A 20,752-nucleotide genomic window follows, 5' to 3' on the forward strand; every position below is an offset into this window, starting at 1 on the left:
CATATCGCTAAACATCTCATTCCTTTCAAACAGTTCAAACGCTTATATTCTTATCACTGCTTGTCTCGTTATTTTATTTATTCAATTTCCCTCCAAAGCTACGAATGATGTAGTTGAGTTGTTTCGGAACAGATGGCACTGAAGAGGTGTGTACAGTATTGCCATCTTCAGTCAATATGAAGAATTGTTTCAATGAAACCAGTGACAAGCAGTACCAAGTCGATATTGGGCAGCTGGTGCCGGGCGTGCCGGGTATCACGGTGTATCACGTTGTCACGAAATGTCACTGCCGTTAGTTGTGATTTCTTCTTCAAATAGTAAGAAACGTACTTCTACGCATTATTGAGGTATTGTGTAATATCTATTTGATTAAATAGTAGACACATTATGAGGTACTATTATTACAAAGCAGTAACTGTGCTGTCATTAGTAATGTACTGAACTCATAGATGACAGTTCAACAGTTGCAAAATCTATTACACCCCTTGCAACTGCATTGCGGATGTTTGGCAGCAGTCAGTATTGAATTATTACCACAATACACATTTAACTTGTATATGTTTTCTTCTTTCAGACACGGAAACACCAATGCAACCAAACATGGGATCTTGCCAAACAGACAATCACAGCATCACAATTTCAAACATTCAGGATGGAGAAGTTCTGTGTTATTCACTGCCACTCATTAAAGGTCAAATTTTCACTAAAAATGGAAGTAAATGCTTTAATTGCTCAACAGGTAAAATTACTCTTCATCATTATAATGACAGTGGTTCAATAATATCAACAACAGAATGGCCCGTTGTCAATTCAGAATTTAAATGTCTGGTAAGTCTCTTGCTAGAAAGAAATTTTCTAATTCTTGAATACTGTGGTAATCAACTTAAGTTAAACGTACAGTATCAGCCTAGAAGAACAATATTCCGTGTAACACCTGTGTACATCATTTGTCAAGGGCATGATGGACAATTTCAGGCACCTGTGGATGTAGATAACACAGTACCAAATGCATGTGAACGTATAGCCTTGGGTGCACGTTTAATACAGTCTATTACAGCGGAGAAACTTTACGAGGCAAAGATGGGACGAAAAGCATTCCAGTTAGAATACGACCTAAATCGTTCTGGTCCTGAATGCGTTGTATTTCGTAGTCAATTACCAGTAGAGAAAGCTCGGAAAATGCACCCTAGAGAGCTGTGGGAACAGTTTGGTCGAGAGCTAATGATATCTCCTATTGGTAACAGAGATCGTAAATTTTTAGCTTTCCTGTCTTGTACACGTTATAATCTGCCACAGAATAAAGAGCCACCGAAGACCCATGATGAGATGTTATCTGCAATGGAAGCTTATGCTGCTCTTGGAGGTGGAGGGCTTGCATTATTTGGTTCTGCTTGTCTTTACACTTGGCCTCGTTATGTGGATGAAGTAATACCGAAATTCCTAGACGTGACCAAAGTGGATACACAGCACTTCATGGATGATAGTTGCTACAGGTACGTAAAGTCTAACTATCATAGTAAATTATTTAGGCCTATGCTTATTATAGCTTTCAGTAAAATGCACTTACTGTTGGACGACGATTTCAGAGATCGTAACATCACTAATAATTTCACTTCCACAAGAAATTCTAAAAGTTACCGTAAAATGGGTAACTTTGCACCATCTCTGAAAAACTTTTTATATAGGTCTAGGGGTGTTTACGAGAACAAAATTTATCTGTTCACCACTTCCACCAATAGATGGTATATGTGTACAGTATTTTTACACTGTTCATGGTCACAAAATTTGTTTATGCTATTTCTATACTTTAACAACAAAACGTGTGCATGATTTGATTGAAATATAGATCAAATTAATTATTTTTCGTCACAGGTGGTGTTCACAATCTCAAGATAAGTTATACGTGTATCTGTTCCTTATTCATGCATTTAGACTTTCTAGTTTCGTTTGTGCAGCATCATTTGTTGGCAAATGGTGTTACAGATTAATTTTGTAATCAAGGTGAATTTGAGGCTGAATTGGGGTTACTTTGCACCATAACACAAACGAAGATTTTTTAAAAATTTAATTGCATTATTTTGATTTGAGGACCTTCCATGAAGTTTAAAAATGCTTACTATAATTCACACTTTGTATTACAGCTAAATTACTTGCATTTGTTTCTCTTTTTATTACATATTAAAGTCATACATGGTCTCTCACTGCCAAACTTGGTAACGATCTCGAAATATGCCAAAGGAAAATGCTGAGAAGGATACAAATGCAAATGACTTGAAATGGAGGATATTATGGAATATGAATGGGAGGATGTAATGGGGAGACTAAATCCACTCAAAAAAGTATCAAGAAAGGGCTTGCTTATATTCCATTCCAGAACTTGACACAAAATAATATGTATAATGTTTTACAGTTATTCACGTGCTGTTGCTTCGACTTGTCATTCGAAAGAACTGAATTTTTTTTTTTTAAATAACATTTTAGAAGAATGTGACCACTTGTATTGAAATTTTGTACAGTATAGTTTTTTCAAAAAAGTTTTGTCCGTGTTACTATTTATAGCAGTTTTTTAATCTGTGTTTCCATTTTTTCTGTGCCTGATACAGTAATATTTCATTGTTTAACACGTATATGGTGCAATGTAACACCAGCAGTGGCAAACTTTGCACCACCTCTCTTAAAACTCTGGCAGTGCAAAGTAACCCCCAGCTATGGGTAACTTTGCATCATTTTTTGGCAGATTATAAATTTTAAAAGACATTTATTTTAGAAGATATGACTGGTTAAATACATTCCCGCATACCCCTAGAATGTATAAAATAAATGTCCATCTCAAAATTAGGCATTTAAAGACTACATATAGACAGAAAACAAATTTTTAACTAGAAAATGGTGCAAAGTTACCCCATTTTACGGTATTGTAGTAAATTATATCTAAACTAAACTGAAGATTGCACTTACTAAAGGTGCTCATGGACATAAGCAATTTATTTATATAGGCTATTATTAAAACATACGTCACAGATCAGTTACTGATATAGCCTATCAGCCTCCAACTAAAAGTGCTGTTTCCCAATAGATTGTGGTTCAGCTCTTTTAGCAAGACTACTCATAATGACACTGCTACTTTAGAATCACTGGCACAGCGAGGAGGGTTTTGGAGGTAAATCCCCCCTCCCTCTCAGAGCTTCCCAGAAAGAAAAAACGAAACGCAGTTGAAGTTCCTGCAACATTATAACAGTGACTTACTTTGAGTAATGCACAACTTGTTCACAATAATGGCTACTATGCCAGGAGATAATGGGGTAGGGTGGCCAATTCCTCTTCCTCTCCAATGCATACATCGCCAATTAGCTACATATTCCACTAATCAGACTTCAGATGCATACAAACAACTGTTCTTTCTCTGACACATATCGTCAAGTGAAATGTATTGCCTGGTAATAGATATATATAGCCTACATAGGCTATCAGCCAGAACCTCAGTCAGAGGTAAAGTACAAATTAATATGTTATAAATAGAGTCTGGATGTTTAGGCATTTACAACATTTAAAATAGGCAGGCAAAAAAAAGGCAATAAAAACGTAAAAAAAAGGGACACAATAAATTTTAAAACAGCCATTATAAATTTTAAAAAGGCATAATATAACCCATAACATATAATAAATTTTGTAACTATGCTGTTGTAAAATTGACAATTAATATGTAATGTATTTATTATTATTATTATTTTTATTATTATTATTATTACTATTATTATTATCATCATCATCATCATTGCTATCTGTTTTTCTTTCTTTTTCTCTTCTTGTATTAGCTCGATGAGAGCTCTATAGTGTTCTTTTGACCCTGTTGACACTCTATAGGGCTTTAATTTAATTTGTATTATTTTCATCAGCGTTTGTATTTCTTTTTTTTTTTTTTTTTTTATTTATATATGCTAGATGGAAGAGAAGGCCTTATGGCCTTAATCCTGTCAGATTAAATAAATAAATAACAATAATAAATATATTTCAGCAATAAATTTAAATTATATCAATATAACTCACATTTTTACTTCGTAGTTGACACATGTTGACTTATAAAATAGGTACTTTTTTTTTCGTGATTAACTGTCTTTTCACAAACCTTACATAACAAAACTGTTCCATCGATTGAAAACACACGGGCACCAAATTCACTAACATAAGCATGAAGTTTAATTTTCAATAGTTTACTGAATTTAGGCATTCTAACTAACCTATTGGGTCTGTCACCCAACAAACTGACTGTTCCTCACATAGATTTCTTTCTCCTACAATAATAAACACGTGTAGTATAAAATTATAACAATAAGATTTGAAAATATGAAAGCAAACAATTGAAAATGCTGTGTGACAACTTCTATGAGAATGAGCTTAATATTTAAAATAAAATTATAAAGCTGATTGATGATATCGTGAAGACATGACATTATATTTGTAACTGTGGATTGTCTATCATTATTCATATTACACCAATAGTATTAAAGCACGAGTATTAGCAGATTAAGCACCGAAATAAATTACTTTTATTTATACTGTTGTTAGTAAAGTGAGTTATTGTTTCATATATTTAAATTTCATACACATTACATTACAATTAATTTTAAAATTGCAAATAAACAGGAAATATTGCTTTAAAATGACAAAAAGGCCATTTATTATTGAATTAGTAACAAACACCTTAAAAAAAAAGGCAAAATAAAATTTGACCCCATCACTTTGATTTACCTCAAATCACATTTGTATCTATGAAAATAATTATTTACTTACACCCAGTAAAAAAAAAGACATTTTGCCAAACATCCGGGCTCTAGTTATAACAGATCAATTGAGATACTGGGTGTTCAGTTCAAAATGTGTCTTGGCTCGCTGTATGCCGTCATGTGACTAGCTGATGAGCCTAGAGAATTCAATCTTCCTACACTTCCGCAGCTCAGGTGGATAATCTAAGAGGCAGAGAAGTTGGCTAGCAAGTACGGCGTTCATTCTGAAGAGTACGTGCCGATACATACGGTAACGCCGGTAGTGGCAGGAATTTGAACTGTTTGGAAATACGTACTGTCTGGATATGGGGAGAGGGTTAAGACGATTACTTACGTATTTGTTGACATTAACTTCGACGGTCAACATGGACACGGAGCATTTGATTTGTGTTGTGGAATGTTACCGTACGCAACCGATGATAACAAATACCCTGCGTACGACTTGCCGGCGCAAAACACAGTTCGAAAGAGGTTATGGTAGCACACAGACCATACAGACCGCCATCTCTTGCTACGACGTTCAAGTTATACCATACACGTTCTCAAGTTCAGATTGAAGAACGCCTTAAATAATAGGCAACTTCTCTAACATATCAGCTGAAACTCGCTTCAAATTGGTGACCCAACAACAGTGACGTCATGACACACTTTGAAATGAACACCCAGTAGTTGTTTTCTAGAGCCACAATGAGAAGGGGTATAAAATATAATAATAAAATAACAGTAACTGAACTTTGTATATTTTATTAGTCAACACACTTCTTTATGAAACACAAGAATGCTAGATTTCCTGTCGGTAGTTTCTTTGAGATTTCTTTGCACCTAACCTGTTTTAGATTTTCGAAAACTTTCCTCCTAGCATCACCTATGGAAACATAAATTTATAGCATTTAAGTAATGAACCTTGAAAGTCACTAATAATTTCAATTCAAAATGAACACAACGAGTGACGTCCTTAATTTTACAGTATATAAATAAATAATCAATATACAGTTCGTAATAATGAACTTACCCGTAAGTTTGTGCATTCCATAATTCATAATATGGACTTTGTTGAAATGTGGTTTAATATTGAAATGACGAGTAGAAATAAATTGGATGGGACACAGTAAACAAGAAATTCTTTCGTCTTCAGCAACAAAATAAACATATTCCCATTTCCTTTGGAAGTAGTATTCCTTCACAGGTTTAGATTTTGCCATGTTCCAGTTCTCTTTAAACTGCAGTATGCGTATTATTTGTTTGTTTGTTTACTTATTTTCTTATTTACTTACTTATTTAGGCCTACTTATTTACTTACTTATTTTTTTTTTATTTATTTATTTAATTATTTATTTATTTACTTTTTACTTATTTACTTATTTATGTATTTATTTATTTGGCTGGAGTGTGTTACAATGTTGAATGACAGCATTGACATCTGGTCACATAGCTATCACTCACTTATCAACGTACAATTTATTTATCGTCCTATTACTAGTAAAACCAGTTAAGACCAGTAATACAAGTTTTGTAAAAACAGGAATTAAAACTTTATTAATGCACGAAAAATTATAATAAATAAAGTAATTGGTTTGTTGCCTGCTTGCAACATTTCGGACTTATTTCATTTTAGTAGAATACAGAGCACGGAAAGACAAGTCGGGGACTGTACTTAACTTATTTTACACAAAAAGTGGATTTAATCGGCTTTAGTAGTAATAGAAAGATATATTCATAGGTAGACCTTCTTACATTATATGCACACATACATTTTAAAATTTATTTTACATGTCTTTTAATTTATTTATTTCCCTCATTCATTTTTCTCTTACTTTCTAAAGGTATGTTCCTAAGGATTTTATTATCTGTTCATTTGTAATTCTTGATAGCGTATTGTATACCTGCCGCCACGAGAATGAATGTTGATGCAGCCGAATGTAACTAGAACGTCATGACTGGAAGAAAAGGTGGGTGGGGTAAGAAAGGGGAGTAAAGCAGTCGCTCTCAGGAGCTACAGTTCTGCAGGTCTGTGCTTATCAGTGCGTCCCCTTGCAACAGCCAGCATCTCCTCCTTTTAACTCATGGTGCCACACATCTTCACTGGCATTCTCCTTCATTCCCCTCTGTAAAGTTACGATGTCTTGCGAGTTGTCTCTCACTGTGGGCAGATCAGTCGTGTGTGAAATGTTGTCTTGAGAGTTCATGGTAAGATACTGCCTATGGTTGCGAGGGGATCACGCTGGTAAGTGGCCAACTTGTGAACCATTAGTTTTAAGAGATTCTCACTTTGCTAAATAATACTCTTGCTTTTTCCAGGGGAACATACGGAGGTTGCTTTGCCACTACCTTAGGCTCTGTTTGTCATGAGCTAGGACACACATTTGATTTGGGACACTCTCCAGATGGCATCATGGGTCGTGGCTTTGACAATGTAAATCTGGTATTCACTGTGCAGCCTTGTGAAGATAATGAAAGGAATACTTACAATGGAAATCGATATGTTTCAAGCCCTATTTATAAAGAATTGGCACAGCATTCGACTGTGTCCTTCTCGAGGGTTCTAAATGTTTCATATACAATGTCATCGCCCATCAGAAGACCTAGAAGTAAATCTCAAGGGAGTATGTCAACTTCAAACACCATGGACAGAAGTAATCCAGATATTGCTGACTCATGTGAAACAAATCAGAATAAGATACAAATAAATAACAGCAGAAATGAGGAACATCCAGGAAAGCAAAGTAATCATCAAATTCCAACCACATTCAAAGTTGAGAGAGACTGTATGCACTGGTCCAAAAATTGTGCTGCAATCTTGAATTTTCATAGGTAAGTAAATGTTTTATATTTTTTAAGAGAGTCTGTATATGTTAAATAAATGAAAAGTAGCATTTGTGTATTGAACACAATTTGTTTTGAATAGAATGTTCATAGTGTTTATGGAAACAGTAAACATTTATTAATGAAACTTTTTTTCAATTGACTACACTCAATTTTCAAGAGAAAGGTATTAGAAAATTCTTCCTCTCTCCATTTTGAAACATCTCTCTCAAGTAACTTGAACAGTATAGTTCGTGGACAGAGGAGATGTTGTACATTTAAGAATAAAAAGAAACGTGTAAAATGTGGTAATCAATTTAGTTGACTCACTCGAATTGTTTATGCTTGTAAATTGAATTAATCTGCGTACTATGTAATATTATATATTTTATACATCTTGATGACACAACTTTTAACACTGTATCACTTCGGAATATGTATGATAATACTTTCTTGTGTTAAATTCTAACGTACCTTGTTTACATGTTTCGACCTTTTATGGGTCATCTTCAGAACTGGTCGTTGTTGGTCTTGGCGCCTCTTATTTTGTTTCCTGTGAACAACACAAACAAACAAATGCAACCACACATGTGTCTATAAACTGAAATGTAACACTTGCAACAACTTCTACATAGGACATACAGGCAGATCATTCAAACACGTTACAAAGAACACATCACAGCCATAACAAAATTACAAAACGCCTCTATATATGCAGAACAGAACACAAATGCTAACTACACCTACAGAGACATCAACACAGACATGGAAATACTACACATCCAACCAAAAAAGCCAGAAACTAAACACACTAGAACAGTATAAAATATGCAGACACACAAAAACACACCCCAATGAAATTCTCAACACATAACTCAATTTCAGAATACACACACTCTTTGACTTCACTTTACACCACACTTACACATCCTCATAGGAAACAAAACAAGAGGCGCTAATACCAGCAACAACCAGTTCTGAAGATGACCCATAAAAGGTCGAAACATGTAAACAAGGTACGTTAGAATTTAACACAAGCAAGTATTATCATACATATTTCGAAGATTATATATTTTATATAATTATTTACGTACTTGTTCCGAATCTAAAAGCTATAATGCTGATGTAAGATGTATATAATACAATAAATGAAATGATAAGCAATAACCTAAATTTCAGTAGTACATACACACAGGACTGTTCTAGACAATTTCTCTTGCGGATAATTGAGAATTCTAGTGTTATGCATAGTTATTTTTATCTATTTCAGATGGTTTAACGATGAAAATAGGCTACCAGAAACAGCAGCAATCAAGTTTGATGAAACCCAGTGAGTATACAGTGTCTAATTTATTTTCGTTTGATAGCTTACATTGGTGTTTCCCAACCGAGGTTTTGCGATCTGATGACAAGGGTTCCGCAGATAAGCTTACTGTTAAATCTTTCATGAACAGACGTAATTCTATCATACCTTTCTTTATGTCAGATACTGTATGAACTTAGCTTATGCTTTGGCATGTGGGCTTTCTGCCATCTAGTGACGAGGAAGGAAGTTTGTTTCTTACCATGGCCGGATGGATTATATGCTGAACAGTATCAGTATCATCTTCGGTTAGTATAGTATCCTCGTCCAATTAATACTCAATTGTGTCAAAGAGGATGCTTTCTTTTGAAGAGATAAGATAAGGGTCTGTTTATTGATTAGACCTTCTCAGATGCAGCTCCAATCAAAAGAAGCTGTAACATATATATGTCTACCAATGATGTGTTAGCAATTTTAATTGACGTTCTCATATCTACTCCATGTGGAGTAAAAACCAATGTTGTCGTATCTGGAATTGATTGATGACGAAAAAAAAGAATTTAGTTATTTTAATTTCAATTTTAATTAAAAGTAATCGTATAGCTTAAAATGTATTCACTGTGGATGATGGTGGTAGAAGTTAGTATATTGATGTGATTAGCAGATACAGGGTCCAATACTGAAATGTCCATATTACGAAAATGTCCATAATGTGGTAACATCCATTTATGTAAAATGTCCAATTACATAAAGTCCAAACTGATCATGGGCCAGATCTGAAAAGGTCCAATCCTTAATTGAATATGATCCAATGCCTAAAATGTCCACTTGGAACGAAGTTGTGTAAAATGCCGACTTAATAAAAATATATTACTAATGAATAGTGATTAAAAAAGTGTTATGGTAACTGTATTTAAATTAGTTCAGTTAATTTATTCAGAATTGTTATAACAAGGCACTAAAAAAAATACATTAAAGTTCACCTTGATGATCATCATCTTCAGGTTGTGGGTCAGAGAGCAATTTTAGGTGGAAAGAAAATGCTCTTAACTAGCAACGTAGGCCTGTATCATTCTCGTCCTTGAATTACTGGTATCTGGTTACAGGATTTTTCACTTGTTGATTGTGAAGGTATTTTTTGCTCAGTGATTATTTAATATTTTCATGTCTACCTAATAATTGTGTCACCAATACTTACGTTTCATTCTGCTGTTGTTTTAAATGTTCTATAAATCGCCATATATTTACATGGAAAGATATAACTAATCTTTGAAACAGAGTGGAATCCCTCCATAGTGTTGTTCGTTCGTTGGCAACCATTTAACACTAATTCATAAACATTCCACATTTCAGGAGGGAACTTAGGGAGAACAGCCTTCCTTTTTCCTCTTGCTGGCCTACTATTGATGTATTTAGTATCCACATATTGGACGAAGTCCATAATTTCTTCTTCAAAATTATCATTGAGATTTACTACAAAGTACTAAGAATTTTTGAAGTCTTTCATTTCCATAACAAAAACATTGCTTTCGTGAGTTAATCACTTGTGTGTCACCTTGGAAACATTCCCGTATAGAGTTTTTTTCTTGTGGTATTGCTTTCATACGTTTGCTCCCTTTTTAAATAAACATTTTTGTATAATGGCCCATTTTGCCTTTTGAACTTTTTTTGCACTTTGGAATTTTTTTGTCTATTGGACATTTTAAATTTGGACATTTCTACTTTTGGACTTTTTGTTTATGGACTAAATATCATGGACGAATACGTATCTGGACTTTCCTGTATGGACCTTTTATATATTTGGACCTTTTCGTTTGGACCTTGTTTCTGGGAATGATTGATGTTGGTATAAAAATAATTGTAACCAGGAATTAAATTTGGAACGAAAATATTACAACACCGCTTCACATTGATGAGTGCAAAAAATATATACTCAATACAAAGCCTTCTGTCTGGGTGTAAATTGGACATGCTACCTATAGCAGAGCATGCCTTTGGCGCACCCAATACTGTTAATTTAGTGTTGTTATTGATGTCACTATTACAGTATAGCACAGCACTTGTTTTGCTGTGAATGTGTTAGTGCTACTGGAAAAATTGGAAATACGTGAAAAGAACTCGTTTTTCCAATGAGACGGAGAGAATGAGAGTAACACTGATGAAAATAAGATTAGTAAGCATATTGATAAGTCATGTACTTCTACTGAAGAATGGGAAATGTCAGAACAAAAGAAATTTCGCCTGCACAATGAAAGGTATTCAGCAATGGGTTTTACATGGACTGGAGACGAGCATTTTCCAACTCTGCTGTGCATTTTTGTGGCAAGAAACTAATATACTGCAATGGTTCCAGTCAAATTAAATCGATGTTTTAAAACTAATCATAGTCATCTGTCCAACAAAATCTCTGATTATTTTAAATGGTCTTTGGAGGAACAAGAAAAACAGTGTAGGATCTTCGGAATAAGAGTAAGCTTTTTAAGAAAGCTCTGGAAACAAGCTACTTATTAGCCGAGCTAGTACAAAAAATGAAAAGTCACAGTACTGTTGCAAATTTGATAATACCAGCCTGTGAAATGGTAATAAAAACAATGCTAGGAAAAGAAGCTGAAAGTGAAATACTGTGATAATACTGTTAGCAGGCAGGTGAATGACATATCTCATTATACTGAATTAGTTTTGTCTGAAGCATTACAAAACTGTAATTTTGCCATCCAAGTTGATGAATCTACGGACATAACAGATTAATCACAGTTGTTAGAATTTGTAAGATTTGAATATGGTGGAGAAATAGTAGAAAACTTTCTAAGCTCCATAAAGATGGAACAAACATGCTGAAGACAAGATGAATCTGTGGGACTGTCATGACCAAGGCAAGGCGTTTCTATACAGTACCCCTGCAGTACACGACAACTTTACTATAGACATAATGTCAACAACAGGCGCATAGGAGTGGGAGGGAGCGAGCAGAAGGAAATGTAAATACATTGCTAAGTATAGTAGGTGTATAAAATAGAAACTCAATGACCAATCGGTATCAGTTCCATAATGTTTATGTTTATTAATATAACTATATAAGGTATGTAAATGTTGATTATTATCATACAGAAAATATGTACACAATACTATACGAGATAGTACCTGACCTGATTACTGCAATTAATAATATTTTAAGTGTCCATTTTGTTATAGTGTACAATTACGTACATTCTGAAATTTTCAAACAAAAAACTTTCTGTTTTCACTCAGACAATTCTTGTACGAGAAAAGGATCTTTCCACATCACTCACGTTATCGGTGTGTATTTGAAGTAGTTCAAATCGATGTCTTGTACTTTTGCTATTTAAAAAAGTTTGTATTTAATAAAATAGAGAGTATCCAGGAATATTTGCAACAATTTGTTTCAATTTTTGTTTTACAATTGTGCAGATAGGATCATTTGCACCTGCGTTAATTACCCAGTCAAGTTTTCCCCAGTACGTAGAGCATGATTTCAACATTCGAAGTCTGTAGAATGTTGGTGGTTTTTGCAATGCCACAAAAATTTTGTGCGATATAAAAAATATTTTGAAAGAGCCCTTTGGAAATAAGAGATTTTGCGTACTCTTAGTGGCTGCCATTAAGCCTTCTTCTTCCTACTTTGGGTCGAAACACTCGTTCCGTAACTACAGAAATAAATAAATCTGTAAAGTACAGTAACTAAAACATTACCTGATCTTTCGTGACGTGACAGGAACAACAGAGAAGCTGAAATATACACACCAACTCACTCTTCGATGTATTCAACAACACCAATAGTCGTGCACAGAGTTTTCACCCATACTGCAACTCAACCCCGTCTCCCCTACCCCTTATCTATAGTCCACTTAGCATTAACCTCGCTGGCCTTCTATGCTCGAGGTTGCGGGTTCGATCCCGTCTGTGTTTAAATGCGACAGACTCATGTCAGTAGATTTACTGGCATGTAAAAGAACTCCTGCAGGACAAAAATTCCGGCACACCGGCGATGCTGATATAACCTCTGCAGTTGCAAGCATCGTTAAATAAACCATAATTTTTTTAAGCATTAACCTAAAACTGTCTAGCTTTTATTAATCAGTTAATCTTTTAGTACTTTGATTTTTATTGTATCTGTAAATTTAATATTAATTGTAATTATAATTGTAATTGTATTCTTAATATTGTAGTTTTAATCCCCTGGTAGAGGGGAAGAGAAGGCCTGATGGCCTTATCTCTACCAGGTTAAATAAATAAAATAATAAAAAACAATAATAAATAGTAATAATAAAGTATTTGTTTGCATGTAGAAACGCCTCACACTGGTCATGACATCGTTGTGTTGGAATATGCACTGATGGCGCCCCCTCAGTGATTGGATCAACAAAATATTATCATAGTTCACTGTTTTCACCACCATGAAGTTCTTGTTTCGAAGATGCTTGGAAATGAATTGAAACATTTTCTTGATACTGCTGTTAGCATAGTCAACTTTATTAAACAGTGTCCACTTCAGTCTCGCATATTTACCAAAATCTGCCAAACCATGGAACAAGACCATGTTACTCTCCTTCTACACATGGAGTCAGGGGTTTTCAAGGGGAAATTTGAATTTCGAGATGAGCTTCTGATTTTCAATACTTACCTCAGTTCCAGACTCAAGTATTCAAGCATGACTATGTTCTACCACTAATTTCCGACCATGTGGAATCCCTGTCGGGAAATCTTTGGCAAGTACGTCCCTCCTTAATAATCTGACATGTGCGACTGGATCAGGACTCCTTTCACAGATTGCCCTAGCTGTAGAGTATATTTATTGAGCTTGGAAGAGGAAGAACAATTAGCTGAACTGAAATGTGGACATTAAAAACGAAATTCAGTGAACAGTCGTTAGATGTGTTTTGGTTAATAGTAACAAAAGCATTTTCTGTAATCTCACAGAAAGCTTCAAATATATTACTCCATTTCTCCACATTTTATTTGTGTTAACAAGCGTTTTCTTGTTTGATAGACATTGAAACAAAACAACGAAACAGGCTTTTGTCAGTTGAACTTCGAGTTTGTCAAAACTGCGGCCTAGAATAAAACTATTGTGTTCCAAGAAACAAGCACAAATTGCACACTGAACAGGCAATGAAACCAAATTATAATGAATTTAACTGTTCACTTTTATTTGAGGGTGACTCTTTTAAAAATATTTTGAAAATTGGAAATAATTTTGCCCAAATATATAAACAGAGCATCTATTAATAATGGCATTTGTAAGATACAACTTGAAACTTAATGTCTTTCTATGAATTTATTTATTTATTTATTTATTTATTTATTTATTTATTCTGGTGTAGTTAAGGCCATCAGGCCTTCTCTTCCACAACACCAGGAATACAAATACAATAACAGAAATAAAAAGGAAAAAAAAAAACACTATAAACGAAGTAAAGTCACACAAAAATATACACAGGTTGCAGTCACACAAACTTTAAATGAGTGATTAAGTATAATTAATTGTATCCTAATTAACTAACATAAACAAGAAACTTGCGATTTTAATCTGGAGTAAAAAAAACACAAATCAACACTTCTAGCAATATCTAAAAGCATTAAACAAGACAACATTTTCCAATTTAATTTTGAATTGTGATAAAGTCCGGCAGTCCCTGACATCATTAGGTAGCGAATTCCAGAGGCGAGGTATTTCTATAGTGTAGGAGGATGAGTATAGAGACGTTCTATGATGAGGGATAGAAAGACGTGCTTGATGTCGGTTTCGAAGAGTTGTAAGAAATTGAAAGCGCGATAAGAGATAATTCGGAGTAGAAGTATGCATGATTCTAAATAGAAGAGACAGTGAATGTATTGTTCTTCGTTCCTTCAGACGCACCCATGAAAGTAACTGGAGGGAAGGTGTTATATGGTCAAATTTACGAGTATTGCAGATGAATCGTATGCACACATTATGAACACGTTGTAGTCTCTCAGCTAAGAGTGAACTTACATTAGTTAGTAAGGAATCGCAATAATCAAAATGGGGCATTACAAGCGTCTGAATAAGATTCTTTTTTAGACTAAGTGGTAGAAATTCTTTCATATGAAACAAAGAGTGTAGTTGAGAAAATATTTTTTTGCAAGTGTGTGTTACTTGGGTGTTCCAATTTAGATCGCTATCCATAAAAATGCCAAGATTTTTAACTGTTTCACTGTATTTAACAATAATCCCATTCAATGTTATATGTGGTATAGTACCACTATCAAGAGTACTTCGTAGACGATTATGTCCCATTACGATTGCTTGCGATTTCTCTGGATTTAACCTTAATCCAAATTTGTGTGACCACAGTGAAATCGAATTTAAGTCTTCGTTTATTTTATTTACTGCATCACTAGTCTCATCAGGGTGGAAATGCAAATAAATTTGCAAGTCGTCAGCATACATATGGTATTTGCAGTGTTTTATCATTTTAGTCACGTCATTAATATAAATCATGAAGAGTAAAGGTCCGAGAACTGATCCTTGTTGAATTCCAGATTTCACGACACACCATCTTGAAGAATAATCGCATGCAATGACACATTGTTGACGTTTGCGAAGGTAGGATTCAAACCAAGTAACAGAACTTTCAGAAAGATTCAGAAGTCTTAATTTACATAATAGAAGGTCCGTGTCAACTGTATCAAATGCCTTACTGAAGTCAAGTAATGTCAGTAATGTTAATTTACGTTCATCTGTGGCTTCACGTATATCCTCATTCACTTTTAGTAGTGCTGTAGTCGTACTATGTCCATTTCTGAACCCGGATTGGTATTCGTCCAGTAAGGCATGTTCGGTTAGATAGTTCATTAGTTGTTTGTGAACAATACGTTCCAGAGCTTTTGATAGGGCAGGTAGGATACTAATTGGACGGAAATCATTTGCACATAATGGGGTTTTAATTTTAGGGATCGGACGGATAAAGGCTTTCTTCCAGAGGTTCGGGTAGGTAAAAGTTATGAGTGAGGCGTTGAATATATGTGTTAATGTCGGCAGTATTATGTCCAATAGTTTCTTCAATAATATGATACTAATATTATCCACACCTTCAGCTTTAGAAGTAATACGTTTTATTGCCGCTCTCAATTCAGTTTCTGTGACATAAGTGAAGAAAAATATTTCTCTATCCGGAATTGGAGTCATTTGTAATTCGTTAACTGTCTGCTGTTTGTCGACCGTATCCAAGGTTATTGACTGTACAGTTGCAAAATGGTCATTGAGTTCGTCAAGAGAAACTGGCACACTGTCTACCTGAGTCCTGGGATTTCCTAAGCCAATTGTCCGCAAGTTTCTCCACAGTTTGGAAACGTCAGCTCCCCCCTTCATGATGTTATGAAAATGTCTCAGTTTTGCGTTTCTAATGGCTTGAGTAGTTCTGTTACGTAAGAGTTTATAATAATTATAAGAGATTTCTGTCTTGTCATGTTTAAACGTTTTGTATGCAGCGTTTCTGTCCATAATCATACTACGTATGTCAGCAGTCATCCATGGTGCTGGTGTCCTTTTTACGCGTTTAGATTTGATAGGAGCATGCTTGTCATATAAATTTATAATGTACTCATTTAGTTTAACAACTTTCTCGTCAACAGTATGTAAGGTCCATATTGAGTCCCAGGGAATCTTCATTGCGTCTTGGAGTAGTTGGGTTTCATCAACACGTTTCAAGTCACGGTACCTTATGAGTTTAGGCGTGGGCTTGGGACACTTCAAGGAATATACTAGATAAATAATATCATGGTACGAAATTCCCGAAGCCGCATAGTATTATTAAATAAATATTGTTTTAATTTTTTTTTTTTTTAATTTTTTTTTTAATGTTGTAACTGTGATAGGGATCATCTACTATACAACACAAACTAATATACTTTGGCCCAGATCAGCGGTTCCCAACCTTTTTCTACTCGTGAACCCCTTCCACAACGATCTGAGTTGGGTGAACCACTGACATTTAAATATACATACAGTAGACATGCATAAAATTTAATTCCAAGCAAAAGGTTTAATAACCTTAAATCAACGTAACCCTTAATGGTTAAAATCTATAGTTACTCTAGTTACGGCTTAAAAGTTACACAACGTGTAGGCCTAGTTGCAATAATAAATACAAGTTTTCGTTGTAATTACTCACCTCTTTCTTGGAATTCAGTGAGAAGGTTGCGCCTGCTTTCCATGGCACAGAGCTTTGAAGTCAGGAACCACAGAAGTTAAATAAAATCTCAAATCACTTTCAGCACAAAGTCTGTTTCTGTATTCATTTTTTAAATAGGCATATGAAGAAAACGACTCTTCGCACAAATATGTGGATGAAAAGGGTAATAAAGCCATTACGGCTTTATTCTCTAACACTCAATCAAAAACGAATTAATGACAAAGATTTATAACTTTTCTGTAACTGAAAATCCGTGGAAATTTCAAGAAGCTGCTCTTTTTCATCTACGCTTAATGTGGATTCTAAAATTGTTGACTCTTCGAAGGAATTACGAATCAAATTGTTATTATTGGACGTAGTAAGGAAATACCATGTATGGTGGGTCCCTATCACCACGGCATGGCGCGTCCTCAGGTTGCGGATAGAGGAGACGGCCTCCAGATATGGAGGGTAGCTGCGAATATATTGAATAAGCAGTCGTGGACAGCCGATAAGGGGTGGTCCTCCAGCTTGGGGGTTGGGCGAAGGGCTAACAACCCATCACCGTAAAAAACAGCTTGTTACGAATTCCTACAGTAAGCCTCGGAATAGGACTGATTCTCTGGCACGACCACAGCAAAGGAATAAGGTTTTGAGATTTGGCACTTGGAACGTAACTAGTCTTTATAGAACAGGAGGGGTAACATTAGTAGCAAAAGAACTAGCTAGATATAGAATAGACTTTGTGGGAGTACAAGAGGTTAGGTTAGATGGGAATGGCATATCACAAATAGGAGATTACTTGTTGTATTATGGGGAAGGAAACAATAATCACCAATTAGGAACAGGATTCTTTGTACATAAAAGAATAAAATCAGCAGTAAAAAAGGTCGAATTTGTCAGTGACAGGTTATCATATTTAGTACTTAAGGGTAGATGGTGCGACATCATAGTTATAAATGCTCACGCCCCTACAGAAGAGAAAGACGACTATATAAAGGATAGCTTCTATGAGGAATTGGAACATACTTTTGATCAGTTCCCTAGATATCACATGAAAATTTTATTGGGGGATTTCAACGCTAAAGTAGGACGGGAGGATATTTTTAGACCAACTATTGGAAAAGAGAGCCTACACGCAATTAGTAGTGACAATGGAGTTAGATTAGTCAACTTTGCCACATCGAAAAATTTAATTGTCAAAAGTACAACATTCCCCCATAAGGATATACATAAATATACTTGGACTTCTCCAGATGGATTGACACACAACCAAATAGATCACATCTTGATAGATAAACGGAGACATACTAGTATAGTAGATATTCGAACTTTCAGGGGTGCAGACTGTAATTCTGACCATTATTTGGTGATTGGAGAATTAAGAGAAAGATTATCAGTAGCCAAGCGAGTAGAGCAACAAGTTAATATTACTAAATTCAATATTTTGAAATTAAAGGACGAGGAAGCTAAGCAAAATTATCAGGTCGAAATTTCGAACAGGTTTGCCACTTTAGAAAGTTCCGACGAAGTTGAGAAAGAATTAGATGTTAATAGCGTGTGGGGAAAATATCAGAGATAGTATCAAAATTGCAGCTGAGCAGAGCATAGGTTATTATGAAACTAAGAAAAAGAAACCGTGGTTTGATGAAGATTGTTGCATGGTAGTAGAAAGAAGGAAATAGGCAAAATTGAAATTCTTACAGGATCCAGTTGAGGAGAAGAGAGATAATTATTTCAATGAGAGACGGGAAGCAAGTCGTACACTTAGGAATAAAAAGAGAGGTTACTTGAAGGAAAAACTGAATGAGGTAGAAACAAATAGTAAGAATAAAAACATTCGAGATTTATATAAGGGTATAAAGGAATTTAAGAACGGATATCAGCCAAGGGTAAACGTGATCAAGGATGAGAATGGTGACTTGCTTGCAGACTCTCCATCAATCCTAAACAGATGGAAAAACTATTTTGCGCAACTACTAAATGTACATAGGCCAAATAGAAATGATCGGGACGATATTGAAATACAAACTGCTGAGCCATTTATACCCGAACCCACGCTTTCAGAAGTCGAAATTGCGATAGAAAATCTGAAAAAGTACAAGTCTCCAGGTATCGATCAAATTCCAGCAGAATTAATACAAGAGGGTGGAAGTGCATTATACAGCGAAATTTATAAACTTGTACTTGCTATTTGGGAAAAGGAAATTGTACCAGAACAATGGAAGGAGTCCATAATTGTACCTATTTTTAAAAAGGGGGACAAAACCAACTGTGGCAACTTTCGAGGAATATCACTTTTGTTGACGTCGTACAAAATTTTGTCCAATATTCTTTTGAGGAGATTATCTCCGTACGTAGATGAAATTATTGGGGATCATCAGTGCGGTTTTCGGCGTAATAGATCGACTATTGATCAGATATTTTGTATTCGGCAGATAATGGAGAAAAAATGGGAGTATAAGGGTACAGTACATCAGTTATTCATAGATTTCAAAAAGGCATATGACTCGGTTAAGAGGGAAGTATTATATGATATTCTTATTCAATTTGGTATTCCCAAGAAACTAGTTCGATTAATTAAAATGTGTCTCAGTGAAACATACAGCAGAGTCCGTATAGGTCAGTTTCTATCTGATCCTTTTCCAATTCACTGCGGGCTAAAGCAGGGAGATGCACTATCACCTTTACTTTTTAACTTCACTTTAGAATATGCCATTAGGAAAGTTCAGGATAACAGGCAGGGTTTGGAATTGAACGGGCTACATCAGCTTCTTGTCTATGCAGATGACGTGAATATGTTAGGAGAAAATGCACAAACGGTTAGGGAAAACACGAAAATTTTACTTGAAGCAAGTAAAGCGATCGGTTTGGAAGTAAATCCCGAAAAGACAAAGTATATGATTATGTCTCGTGACGGGAATATTGTACGAAATGGAAATATAAATATTGGAGATTTATCCTTCAAAGAGGTGGAAAAATTCAAATATCTTGGAGCAACAGTAACAAATATAAATGACACTCGGGAGGAAATTAAACGCAGAATAAATATGGGAAATGCGTGTTATTATTCGGTTGAGAAGCTCTTATCATCCAGTCTGCTGTCCAAAAATCTGAAAGTTAGAATTTATAAAACAGTTATATTACCGGTTCTTCTATATGGCTGTGAAACTTGGACTCTCACTCTGAGAGAGGAACATAGGTTAAGGGTGTTTGAGAATAAGGTGCTTAGGAAAATATTTGGGGCTAAGCGGGATGAAGTTACAGGAGAATGGAGAAAGTTACACAACACAGAACTGCACGCATTGTATTCTTCACCTGACATAATTAGGAACTTGAAATCCAGACGTTTGAGATGGGCAGGGCATGTAGCACGTATGGGCGAATCCAGAAATGCATATAGAGTGTTAGTTGGGAGACCGGAGGGAAAAAGACCTTTAGGGAGGTCGAGACGTAGATGGGAGGATAATATTAAAATGGATTTGAGGGAGGTGGGGTATGATGATAGAAACTGGCTTAATCTTGCACAGGATAGGGACCGATGGCGGGCTTATGTGAGGGCGGCAATGAACCTTCGGGTTCCTTAAAAGCCATTTGTAAGTAAGTTGTAAGTAAGGAAATATTCTCTGAAGGTTTTTCCAAGTCCCTTCAAATGTTCTTTAACCATGTTCTTGACATTTTCCATCAGGAAGTCGTGAAGGGTATCAAAG

At 35.1% G+C, this 20,752-nt stretch overlaps 1 protein-coding gene across 2 annotated transcripts in view; it reads left to right on the plus strand.

Annotated features, from left to right (window-relative positions):
- The first annotated feature begins 212 nt into the window (after positions 1 to 212).
- Positions 213 to 20,752, plus strand: part of LOC138701439 (uncharacterized) — a 56,472-nt gene continuing 35,932 nt past the window's right edge. For both annotated transcript variants that reach the window (XR_011332571.1, XM_069828328.1), the window contains exons 1-4: positions 213 to 347; positions 575 to 1,493; positions 7,083 to 7,595; positions 8,857 to 8,916. Coding sequence is in view for 1 of the 2 variants with exons in the window: in XM_069828328.1 (XP_069684429.1) it covers positions 589 to 1,493; positions 7,083 to 7,595; positions 8,857 to 8,916 (1,478 nt within the window). In the remaining variant the exon portion in view is untranslated. The remainder of the gene's footprint in view (positions 348 to 574; positions 1,494 to 7,082; positions 7,596 to 8,856; positions 8,917 to 20,752) is intronic.

This window comes from Periplaneta americana, chromosome 1 (assembly GCF_040183065.1).
Source record: "Periplaneta americana isolate PAMFEO1 chromosome 1, P.americana_PAMFEO1_priV1, whole genome shotgun sequence".
NCBI lineage: Eukaryota > Metazoa > Arthropoda > Insecta > Blattodea > Blattidae > Periplaneta > Periplaneta americana.